The sequence below is a fragment of the Garra rufa genome, chromosome 16, assembly GCF_049309525.1.
Source record: "Garra rufa chromosome 16, GarRuf1.0, whole genome shotgun sequence".
Taxonomy (NCBI): domain Eukaryota; kingdom Metazoa; phylum Chordata; class Actinopteri; order Cypriniformes; family Cyprinidae; genus Garra; species Garra rufa.
The window spans coordinates 7,635,916-7,649,032 of record NC_133376.1 but is presented as its reverse complement, the minus strand read 5'-3'; the positions used below and the strand labels follow the sequence as shown (position 1 = coordinate 7,649,032).

The 13,117-nt window shown below is 37.1% G+C and overlaps 1 protein-coding gene across 1 annotated transcript in view; it reads left to right on the top strand.

Moving 5' to 3' along the window:
- aff2 (AF4/FMR2 family, member 2) overlaps positions 1-13,117 on the top strand; it is a 163,634-nt gene that overhangs the window by 124,800 nt on the left and 25,717 nt on the right. Inside the window, exons 8-9 of the mRNA XM_073820142.1 lie at positions 8,567-8,729; positions 10,767-11,813. Coding sequence (XP_073676243.1) covers positions 8,567-8,729; positions 10,767-11,813 — 1,210 coding nt within the window. The remainder of the gene's footprint in view (positions 1-8,566; positions 8,730-10,766; positions 11,814-13,117) is intronic.

Sequence of the window (13,117 nt, the reverse complement as noted above, 5' to 3'; positions counted from 1 at the left end):
CATGGTTTTATGCGATGACTCCTATAAATTGGGCGCACGCGACATCGTTGCTGTACGTCGGGTTTACGTTCAAGCCATTTTTCTTCATAAGAATCAGTGTTCCCCCTAGGTTTCCAGCTTTTTTTTTGGGGGGGGGGGCATATTTTTCCCCCGGTACTTTACCCTACTTTGTGTAATAACGAAAACTTTTCAGTGAAAAAATAAGTCCAAAACTTTCTATTTTAACATTTTGAACAATAGGGCTCTACAATCTTTTTTTTTTTTTTGAAATTCTTGTTTTAATTTGTCTCATAATCAAATGAAAGCATAAACATTTGTTTATTTTTAATCAAATGAAAAATAAACCTTTTTAGAACTTTTGGCAAACATATATATGATTTATAAATAGGAATATATAAACACCTACATTATACTGTACAAAAGTAATACAGGACTAATATTGTTCTGTTTCATGTTAAACCGTACTTTTATTTTGACAGGTTGCCGTGAAGTTTGTGTGTACAGTATGATATGATGCTTTCTCAAATGAAACAGTAAAAGTGACACTCACAGCATAGCAGCTTTGGAGATGAGTTTATCTGTTCATGTGAGATGGGGCAGCCGTGGCCTAATGGTTAGAGAGTCGGACTTGTAACCCAAGGTTGCAGGTTCGAGTCTCAGGTCCGGCAGGGATTGTAGGTGGGGGGAGTGAATGTGCAGCACTCTCTCCACCCTCAATACCACGGCTGAGGTGAGTCCCTTGAGCAAGGCACCGATCCCCCAACTGCTCCCCGGGCGCCGCAGCAATGGCTGCCCACTGCTCCGGGTGTGTGTTCACGGTGTGTGTGTGTTCACTACTGTGTGTGTGCACTTGGATGGGTTAAATGCAGAGCACAAATTCCTTGTATGGGTCACCATACTTGGCCTCACTTCACCCCCTTTTCCCTTTCAAATGCCAAAAATTAGCGGGAGCGTCACGCGTGCTTCAGTAGCCTACGCGTGTAGTAAAAAAAAAAAATATGCGTCTCCACCATTCATACATAGAGGCAAACGGAACATGCAGGATTCATATTAAACGGTCTTTTTTGCCTTTCAGTTTTCACAGACACTAGTCCATATGGCGATTTGAATTAAGTGACAGACCAACTTTTGATTTATCAATCCAAAAATCGACGGATTACGTGGCATTCCGCGCCATAGTAAATTCGTTTTTTATGAATGGAGTCCGCAATCCAGTCCGTGTTTTTGCGGAGGAGGCATTGTAAACGCTTGACCATGAAGAGACAGCCTGACTGCATCACATGCATTTTCAAACGTACACACACGTACAGGAATATCTGGACCACGGCCAATCAGAGGGGGGGCGGGATCCGTCCTTCATCTCTGATTGGTTTAGACCACGATATGGGCCTAATGTGTGTCTGTTGTTGAACAACAGCGAGACTTTAAGAGTGACGGAGTTTCGTTTTTTTTCCCCCTCGAACGGCTGGTCGCACCGGTGCAACATTTTTGTCCTTTATGGGCCTAAGTGTTAGTTTTTTTTTTTTTTTTTTTTTAATCTGACACTACATAAAAAATATAAATGCCTCAAAATTAATGTTGTTGTTCTTCATTGACACACCCAAGAAGCTAATAAGCAAAAAAAAAAATTCTGCTTATCATTTAGTATATGGAAATTAACTACTATTTTTCATTTTTTCATAAAAAAAAACACCTGTGGCATTATGTAAATAAACCAGCATTTAAAGGGTTACAATTCTGAAAATTAATGAATGTTTGGTATCTGTGGATAGAACAGATGCTGGTTAAAAAATCAACATCAGTGAAAGTGGAAAAAAAATATTAATAAATGATATGTTTATGGCAGTTTTTGGACATGGACATTTTTGTGTAACTTTTTTTTGAACACACAAGGGTTAATCAACCCTAAACCTCCTCTAAAACTCTGAGTTTGTTGAACTATCTTCATGTAACAGACTACAGAAGAATAGCCTAGCTAGTGTTTATTTTTGTGTGTACATCTGGTCTCATATTCCCTACCGCTTAGCACCAGCCTGGAAAATTGCTTCATTATAAAGCATGAATATTTAAAGTGTAAATTGTTCTAAATATTGTTATTTATTCATTAGAGTTGTTTGAGATGTTTTGCTTATGCCTGGAGATCTTTTTGGGTTTGTAACAGCTACGTGCATTGACAGCACATTATTTAAAGCCATGATAAACTAGGAGGCCTGTGCAAACTCTTCCCTTACTGAATGTTAACAAGCGCCTTGACGGCTTTCGCACGGCATTACTTACGGCGGATTTGAGAAATATATTTGTGCACTTCTTTCTATGTGTGTGTATGTAGACAGATTGTAAATAAATGCTAATATGTTATTTGTGAAGCTGCTATGATATTTATAGTTCATGAATTTCATTATTTACACCTATCTCTTACTGATAATATCACACTTCACAGTTAGTTTGTTTGTTTTTTAACCTTGGCATAAACATTTTTCTAAGTGTACTAGTTTTCAGACTTAAAAGTGTCTAACGTAAACTCCTATGAAAGCAGATACATTATCGTTCCTTATTACAGTTATAGCTCAGCAGTGAAATGTTAGTTTAATTTACCCAGTTCTTTCAGTCCTAGTGGCCCAGTTCTAGTTGAGTTTGCTCAGGGCTCGCTGTAACTCCTTCAGGGAAACACTTCCTCCTTCCTGTGTTTATGCAACGTGTGCTGCTTTACAAGGAGAAAGCTATTCCCAAAGCCACTCTGTCCGGTCTGTTTGGGGACGAAGGTATCATTAATTATGAATATTGATGATAAGTAAACTTTGTTTACTTTTCATCACATTATATGCTTGGTAAATCTGAACTAAGCGACTTGAGTCGCTACAGTATATCTTTTCTAACTGATCGGACTTACGTTTTTCCTAAAAATGACGATTAAAACTGGGAAAAATCCCATAGACTTACACTGACAGAATGTTCAAATGAGCCAACAATATTCAAACTCCAACTGTCAAAACTCCCAGAATCCATTGAGACTCAATTAAGCTTCCCTTCTATGTACTATATTTCTAATCCATCTATCTAGAGTCATGTTAGTGACATGCTGATCAGGCTAGAAACATGTTAACAACATGCTAATCATGCTAACAACAGGCTACTAATGCTAACATCATGCTAGTGACATGCCAATCATGCTAGCAACATGTTAATGTGCTAATCAGGTTAGAAACATGCTAACAACATGCTAATCAGGCTAGAAACATGCTGACAACTTACTAACAACATGCTAATGACATTAACAACAGGCTACTAATGCTAACATCATGGTAGTGACATGATAATCACGTTAGAATCAGGCTAGGAACATGTTAACGTGCTAATCAGGCTAGAAACATGCTAATCACGTTAACGACAGGCTACTAATGATAACATCATGCTAGTGACATGATAATCATGCTAACAACATGTTAGTAACAGGCTAATCATGTAAGAAACATGCTAGAAACAGGCTAATGACGTGCTAACCAGGCTAGGAACATGCTAACAATGTGCTAATCAGGCTAGAAACATGCTAATCACGTTAACGACGGGCTACTAATGATAACATCATGCTAGTGACATGATAATCATGCTAACAACATGTTAGTAACAGGCTAATCATGTTAGAAACATGCTAGAAACAGGCTAATGACGTGTTAATCATGTTAGGAACATGCTAACAATGTGCTAATTAGGCTAGAAACATGCTAACAACATGTTAGTAACAGGCTAATCATGTTAGAAACATGCTAGAAACAGGCTAATGACATGCTAACCATGTTAGGAACATGCTAACAATGTGCTAATTAGGCTAGAAACATGCTAACAACATGTTAAGCATGCTAACAACAGGTTACTAATGTTAACATCTTGGTAGTTACATGCTAATAATGCTATCAACATGCTAGTAACAGGCTAATCATGTTAGAAACATGCTAGAAACAGGCTAACGGTGTGTGAATCATGATAGTAACATGTTATTAAACTTTAATCATGCTAGAAACATGCTAACAACGTACTAATCAGGCTAGAAAAATGCTAACAATGTAATAATCAGGCTAGAAACATGATAACAATGTGATAATCAGGCTAGAAACGTGTTAACAATGTGTTAATCACGCTAACAACGTGCTAATCAGGCTAGAAACATACTAACAATGTGCTAATCAGGCTAGAAAAATGCTAACAATGTGCTATAATCAGGCTAGAAACATGCTAACAACGTGCTAATCAGGCTAGAAAAATGCTAACAATGTAATAATCAGGCTAGAAACATGCTAACAATGTGATAATCACGCTAACAATGTGCTAATCAGGCTAGAAAATGCTAACAATGTGCTATAATCAGGCTAGAAACATGCTAACAATGTAATAATCAGGCTAGAAACGTGTTAACAATGTGTTAATCACGCTAACAATGTGCTAATCAGGCTAGAAAATGCTAACAATGTGCTATAATCAGGCTAGAAACATGCTAACAATGCAATAATCAGGCTAGAAACATGTTAACAACATGTTATTCATGCTAACAATGTGCTAATCATGCTAGAAACATACTAACAACGTGCTAATCAGGCTAGAAACATACTAACAGCGTGTTAATCAGGCTAGAAAAATGCTAAAAATGTGCTATAATCAGGCTAGAAACATGCTAACAATGTAATAAGCAGGCTAGAAACATGTTAACAACATGTTAATCATGCTAACAACGTGCTAATCATGCTAGAAACATGCTAACAACATGCTAATCAGGCTAGAAAAATGCTAACAATTTGTTATAATCAGGCTAGAAACATGCTAACAAAGTAATAATCAGGCTAGAAACATGCTAACAATGTGATAATCAGGCTAGAAACGTGTTAACAATGTGTTAATCATGCTAACAACGTGCTAATCAGGCTAGAAGCATAATAACAACGTGCTAATCAGGCTAGAAGCATACTAACAACGTGCTAATCAGGCTAGAAAAATGCTAACAATGTGCTATAATCAGGCTAGAAACATGCTAACAATGTAATAATCAGGCTAGAAACATGTTAACAACATGTTAATCATGCTAACAACATGCTAATCATGCTAGAAACATAATAACAACGTGCTAATCAGGCTAGAAACATGTTAACAACATGCTAATCACATTAACAACGTGCTAATCAGGCTGTAAACATACTAACAATGTGCTAATCAGGCTAGAAACATGTTAACAATGTGTTAATCACGCTAACAACAGGCTACTAATGCTAACATCATGCTAGCAACATGCTAGTAATAGGCTAATCATGTTAGAAATAGGCTAGAAACAGGCTAACAGTGTGCTAATCATGATAGTAACATGCCATTAACTTGCTAATCATGCTAGAAACATGCTAACAACGTGCTAATAAGGCTAGGAACATGCTAACAACGTGCTAATCAGGCTAGAAAAAATGCTAACAATGTGTTATAATCAGGCTAGAAACATGCTAACAATGTAATAATCAGGCTAGAAACATGTTAACAACATGTTAATCATGCTAACAATGTGCTAAACACGCTAGGAACATACTAACAACATGCTAATCAGGCTAGAAACATGCTAGTGTCTTGCTAATCGTGCTAGAAACATGATAGCAAAACACGCTATTGATATGTTAATCATGTTACAAACATGTTAGAAACATGCTAACAACATGCTAATCAAGCTAGAAACATGCTAGTAACTTGTTAATCATGCTAGCTATATGCTAAATAAGTTAGAAACATTCTGACAACATGCTAAAACATGCTATCTGTCTATTTATCCATCCATCTGACAGACTTTTGCCTTCAAAACGTTCAAGCTTTAAGCTTTAAAACTACATTAAACTTCAATCTTTTTCAGACTGAAAACCATCATTTCTACAATTTCTAAAACTTTTTCACACTTTTAAACTTTTTCATACTTTCTGATCATCTTATTTATCGTGTTAAAAATTTAACAGTATCATCTGCGACAAAAGGTGAAAGAGCCAGGTTTCTCAGGATGACTTGCTTTTCTCTCATGAGATGCCACAGCTGTTAACAAAAGGTCAACCTTATTAAGACCAAAAGATGGAGAGAAAATGACCTTCTGCTTTTTTTCCCCTTTCTTTTCTTTTGGTTTGTATGTGTGTATTACACCAATCAGTGCTATTTGCATAGACAAAGGTCACAGAGGTTGGTGTTTTGAAAGAACAGCACATTTCACAGCTCCTTTCTGTAACTGTGTTGCATTTCTTTCAGGTGGTATTTGATTAGGAGAATTTAATATTGACTATATCTCTTTTTTTATTTTTTTATTTATTTATTTTTTTTGCATTGGATTAAAAAAGGTACCAAACAAATGCATTTCAACTCTAGTCCACACTGGCTGTTGGGTAGTTTGTATGGTTTTTACAGCACACTGACTGTACATAAGTGAACAAGTGGCCAATTGTGAATATAGCTTATGTCATGTTGTGTCACAAATCCGTTTTTTGTTTGCTTTTTCACTTTCCTTGGACACGTTCCTCATTTCTGGCTAATATTGTCCATGTCTTGCTGGCACAGCTGTAGACCAGAGCGTTCTTTCCTGTCGTAACATAATCTCTAATGAAGTGTCAACATAAAGCAGCCTGGTCTGACCTTTGGAAAGGAATTTAATTTGCCTCCTTCTGGCATGTTTGACTCCATGTAGAACAATCTTGGATGGCCACATCTGAGGATACCCTGAGAAGTGAAGTACTTATTGGATTAGAGCGCTGTGGCCTTTCATGAACTCATAAATAATGCTGAGCATGACTGATAACTCTGAGACAGAGCCGAGTAATAGCCCCGTAGGTGGAGAAGTAAACAAACCTTTTCTTTCCTTGCTCATTTTCTTTCTATTTATATCTTTCTATCTCTGTCTCTCTCTAAGTGATGTAGTCTATCATCAATTGGTTCGGTTGTCTCTTTGTTAGTTGGTTTTCCAGAGCAGCATCAGCTAGTGTTGAAAAAGTATTCTATATTTTTGTTTAAAAATGATAGATGAAAGAAATATCAAAGCCATTGAAGTAATATTTAACATAAAAAAATTAATTGTGGTGTCTGATATTTTAAAAAATAAAATATCAAATATCTGATATTCTAAAATTGAATAGCTGGCATGGAGAAAAAAAAATCTCCCTCAAAATTACGACAAAATTGTGACAAGCCCTAAAGGCATATAAACTTGTGAACAACTTACCACAAAACCATGTCATTTTAAACTCATATAAACAAATAAATAAATAAATATATAATAAATAAAATAAGATTTGTAAATGTTTAAAATGTAATAGCTGGCATGTGGAAAAATATTATTTTTTAATCTTCCTCTAAAGTTATGTGACAAGCACTAAAGCCATATAAACTCACAAAACCACAAAATCATGTAATTTCAAACTCGTATGCTATTATTTTTTCCCCATGGAACAGAAAGAAAATAAATTGTCACTTACATAATCTGTTATCTAATTCTTCAGCATTTAAAATAATAAATTAAAATAAAATAAATTATTAAATAAATACATAAAATAAAATAAAGTATTAAATAAATACATTAAAAATAAAAGAAAAATAAATACATAAAATAAATACATAAAATAAAATAAATAAAAGAAAATAAATTCTGGGCATTAATTAATTATTTAATTTTATAGGTATTAGGCAGGTTCTATACATCAGAAGCTTGATTTCACTTCAGAATAAAAAAAAAGTTTTTTATCTCATAATTCTGACTTCTTTTCTGTTTATGTTTATGTTATAACAATTCTGAGAAAAAGGCATAAATGTGAAATATAAACTCAGAATAGTGAGATTTAAACATGCAATTCTGAGAAGTCCAAATTGTGATAGATAAGCTCACAGTTATTATTTTTTTAATTGCAATATATATATATATATATTTTTTTTTTATTGCAAGATGTAAAATTAGAATTCCAAAAATTTCAGAATTCTGAAAAAAGGCAGAGCTAAATATATAAATGTATAAACTTAGGAATAATTAATCACAAAATCATGTCATTTCAAATTTGCATGCTTTTTTTCCGCACATGGAACAGAAAGAATTTTCAATAAAATAAAATATTTCATTTTTTTTTCCTCATAGTTGAGTTTATGTTATGACAATTCTGAGAAAAAGGCATAAACGTGAGATATAAACTTGCAATTCTGATAAGAACAGTCCAAATTGTGGGAGATACGTTTTTTAAGATGTAAAAAATCGGAATTGCAATATATAAACTAAGAATTTAGAATTGTGAGGTACAATCTTGGAATTGCTGAACACAAACTGTGAGATATACTGTAAACTGAATTGTGAGATGTAAAGTTGCAATTACATTTCCTTTTTAATACCATGGCAGAAATAGACTTCCATGCCTTACAGTGTGTCAAAAGTTCTGCTGTTGAATGCATTGGCCCAGTTTCTCCTGTTGTTTGAGTAACATCCAGTGTACATTAAGGACTACATCGGTGCTGTCAGTGGTACATTTCTGTTTTGAAGTGTGCCATATCATTTGACGAATGTTCTCCTCTGTTCTTTTTCCTAAAGCCTTCCTGGAACCACACCGCGGACCAGCGAACCGCCCGGTCACTCCAGCGGCGCCTCGGGCAGCTCCAGCGAATCGGAGAGCAGCTCAGAGTCCGACTCGGACAGCGAGAGCAGTTCCAGTGACAGCGAATGCAACCGAGCGTCCCGCGCTGCCACACCAGAGGTACTGATCATCTTTACTCCTCTCAAACTGTCACAACACATCCTCACACTGGTCCATGACTCGTCTCTTCATTCCATTCTCTGCTGTTATCGTTGTATCTCAAAATATGTGGACACCCCTTCTAATGAACAAATTCCTTGAGATTTTTGCATAATTTCTATAAAGCTGCTTTTAAAAGATATGATAAAGCATTGGAAGGCCTGAGAAAAAAAATCACAAAAAAAAAATCTTAGGTGAGGTATGATTTGTTTGATAGGTTTGGCTATTTTATCAGCCCTTCTATTTAGTGTTATTTACAGTTTTGTTGTTTTGCTCACCTTCTGAACTCTGGGCCCTGAGGTAAACGAGTACCAGTTTATGCAATTATTTCCCTTAGATGATAATTGTCGGGAAATTTCAAAAGAGCCGAGATGAATCCGAGTAAGTCTATTTTCTCCTTTAGCTAAAGGCAAAGAGAGACTGAGGCAGCATTCCCCCTCCGAGTTTTTCTCAGCATGGGTTAGGGGTAGGATTTTTGAAAGGATCTCCTCAAAGGATTAATTGGCAGCTTTAAAGTTGTCCCGCAGTAGCCTGCCCGGGGCTCCCTAAGAGCATTACACAAGAGTAAACATCTCCCGGTTCTCATCGTCCCTTCTGTGTGTGTAGCTTTGCTCTCTGCCAGGGATGGCCAATGGGAATCCGTATCTCAGCACTGCAAGCGCTCTGGTCTGCAGAAAAATGTTTCGCTTTCAAGCGGCGGCGCATAGCCTTGATGCCTCAGTGGCGAAATATTGGGAGGCCTGTCAATTCCGACATGCTCAATTGTTAATTCATCATCTTTGCCGGCGCTTTCAGTATAAAATTTGGTATCTTGTATTGGCGGAAATGTCTCTCTGACAGATGGAGAATGTGGCTTTTGAATGTGAAATAGCAGAGGAGATTGCCTTTTGTCTCGAAACGTACCATCAGGCCTGATTGGAAAGTGCACTGAATTGAATTTCTTACCCCGTGAGTTTAATGGTTAATATGGATGTCCACTCATTTCCACTGCTTCCTTTTCTGAATGATTTTCTATCATTCAGAGCATTCAAGACAGTGTTTATGGGTTCGTGGGAAAGATTTACTTGTGACTGGAAACATAATGGTACACAACAATCGGCGTGAGATAATATAGCTGATGAAAACATCTCGGCAGCGAGAGCTGTGAGCAGTCATCAGGACAGTACTCACAGCATTTCCTACATTATTCAGGTATTTTACGACTTCCTCTCTTAATGGCCTTTTCATCATAGCGCCAGCTCATTGGTCTGTGAAAGTCATATGACGGGATCATCAAGAATCTCATGAATCAACGCTGAAGACAGATGAAATCTGTATCGATATGCATCATTAGAAATTTGGTCTCCGTGTTGTTTTACACATGCATCCATTTACGTTGTATAGACCTCAATGCACTTAAAGGGGTAGTTCACACAAAAAAATATATTACCTCATGATTTACTCACTCTCAAGCCATTCTGGTTGGTTCAGACAAATACAATCAGAGTTATATTAAAAAATGTCCTGGCTCTTCCAAGCTTTATAATGCCAGTGACTTGACTTGTTGAGATAACTCAGATATTAAAGTTTTTGCGTCAACTTCATTCTTAGTTAAGACAACTTTACAATTTAAGTTCATTAAACTTAAATTATGTTTATTGGACTTGTTTTATAAAGTCCTGTCAACTTAATTTTTAGTTAAGACAACTTCATAATTTAAGTTCACAAAACTTAACATTTTAAGGCAGCACGAACACTTACTTTTTTAAGCTGAAACAACAAAAAAAATTACAGTGTAGGATGGCTTGAGAGTGAGTAAATCATGGGGTCATTTTCATTTTGGGGTGAACTGTTCTTTTAATGCAAGTAAAAATGTCACATGCAACAAATGCAAACATTTTTATCTCCATTCTTCATCACTGGTGTCATTGTGTGATTGACAAAATAAGTTGTTGAGACAATGTGGTCAATATTCCTAAAACTGTTGTGTCATAAATTTGCTTTGTCTTTTTCCACCAGCCTGAACCTCCATCAACAAACAAGTGGCAACTAGATAAGTGGCTAAACAAAGTTAATCCTCACAATAAAGCACTAATTAACACACAGTCAGACAGTCATGGACTTAACAGTTCTCAACCTGATGAAAGCCAAGCCTCAGAGAACCAGAGCTCCAGCAAGAGCAAGCCCAGCACAGCACTGGCACCAGCAGACCCAAAGGAGCGAACGTTGCTCAGTCCCATCCGAGAGAAAGCCAAACCCAAGACTGGTCAGAAAGCTCCAGAAAGCAAAAGCACCAAGGTAAAATCACCAGCCTCAGTAGAGCTTGCACCCCCAAGGAGAAGCACTGGAAAGAAGCAGCCCAAAAAGGTGGAGCGATCTTCCAGCAACGAGGAGCACAACTGGCCAAGACCAGGAAACTCAAGTTCAACCCCGAAAGAAAAAGAGCCCCCGCCTTTAGAACCGCCAAAACCTAGAGGGAAGGGCCCTGGGGTCAAGACGGCTCCAAGAAAGGAACCTCGGACCACCACAACAAACACTGCACCAACGAATATCACACCGGTTCCTGATAAAAAGAAGCACCGAGGACCCAACAAGATCATCCCCAAGTCTAAGGAATTTATCGAGACAGAGTCTTCTTCATCCGAGTGTCATTCGGATCCTGAAGAACTCACTAAGGTTCAACTTCCCTGTCCCGGTCCCAACACCCTAAGCCTGAAATCCAAGGATTGCAACAGCAATATCCTGAGTGTCAGTAGCCTTACCAGCACAAGCAGCACCTCTATTCCTGATCCAGGTGCCTCGGATCTCTTGGAAGAGCCCCTCTTTTCTCCCATCCCTATTGTACAAAATGAACTTTTGTCACCGCTAAGAGATTTTGAGGACATCAAGTCTCTTTGGGTTAAGATTGAACTCAGCTTCCTGTCACGGATCCCAGGGCAAGACCCTCCGGAGCCTCCCCCAACCAAGGCCGAGTGTCGGGAGGTCAGTGTCAAGCACAGACGGCAACAGTCACCCGCCTCCATCCCTGCAGAAAAGAACCCTAGTAAATCAAAGAGGAAACACAAGGCAAGTTCAATGTTCTCGCTCTCATTTCATACTATATAATTATAAAATCAAGGGCTGCAATAGCAAAATAATCATGTAATTATTATTTTAAGCAAGTAGTCATTTAGCAGGTCCTTTAGTGGGTTTTACTTTTTCCCATGGAACATTTCCTCTGGAGTGGCTTGTTGAAGGACACAACCTTGCTAGCTGAAGGATCGCCCCCTTGCCGCTTTTAAACTCTACAATTCATTAGCAACACAGATATTTAATGACCAAACATTTTTATTAGTATAATATATTACAGTATCTCATCCAACGTCATATGCAAATCATAGACCTTCCTATTCACAGGAACATACTAAACTCCTAAAGGATTAGTTAACTTTCAGAATAAAAATGTCCTGATTGTTTACTCATCCCTGTGTCATTCAAGATGTTCATGTCTTTCTTCAGTCGAAAAGAAATTAAGGTATCTGAGGAAAACAATCAAGGATTTTCTCCATATAGTGGACTTCAATGGGAGTCAACGGGTTGAAAGGCCAAATTGCAATTTCAGTGCTGCTTCAAAGGGCTCTACATGATCCCAGTCGAGGAATAAGGGTCGTATCTAGTGAAACGATCTGTCATTTCTTAAGAATAAAATAAAATGTATATAATTTTTAACCACAAATGCTTATCTTGCACTAGCTGGATTTCACGCATTATGTAGTCAAGTTGAAAACTGCAAAAGTGAATGTGCAAAGAAAGTCGAAAAAAGAGTTTCTTTTCGAATGAAGAAAGAAAGACATGAACATCTTAGATTAAATGGGGTGAGTAAATACCCTAAATGTATTGACCCAGATTACACAGAGTACGTAGAGCTAGACAAGACGATCATTTGAAGTTAAAAAGTGTATAAATTGTACATCTCTTTAGAAAATTACCAATCGATTAACTAGATAAGATTCTTCTTTTTCAGCTGGCATAGTTAGAGCCCTTTGAAGCTGCATTTAAACTGCATTTTGCAAGTACAGGCTCACAGGCACCATAGAAATACACTATATGGAGAAAATTCCTGGAATGGTTTCCTCAAAAAATATAATTTCTTTACAACTAAGGAAAAAAAGACATGAACATCTTGTTTGACAAGGGGCTTAATTATCTGTAATTTTTTGTTCTGGAAGTGAACTAATCCTTTAAATTTGTGCAGTTGTTGTGGCATTGTTTTGACAACATGCAATGTCGCAACATTTATTTCCATCAAGAGTTGCATTAATTGTTGGCTGGGATCTTTGAGTATTGACATTAGGAGAGTTGAACCACTCTGTAAAGTCGACACCAGCACT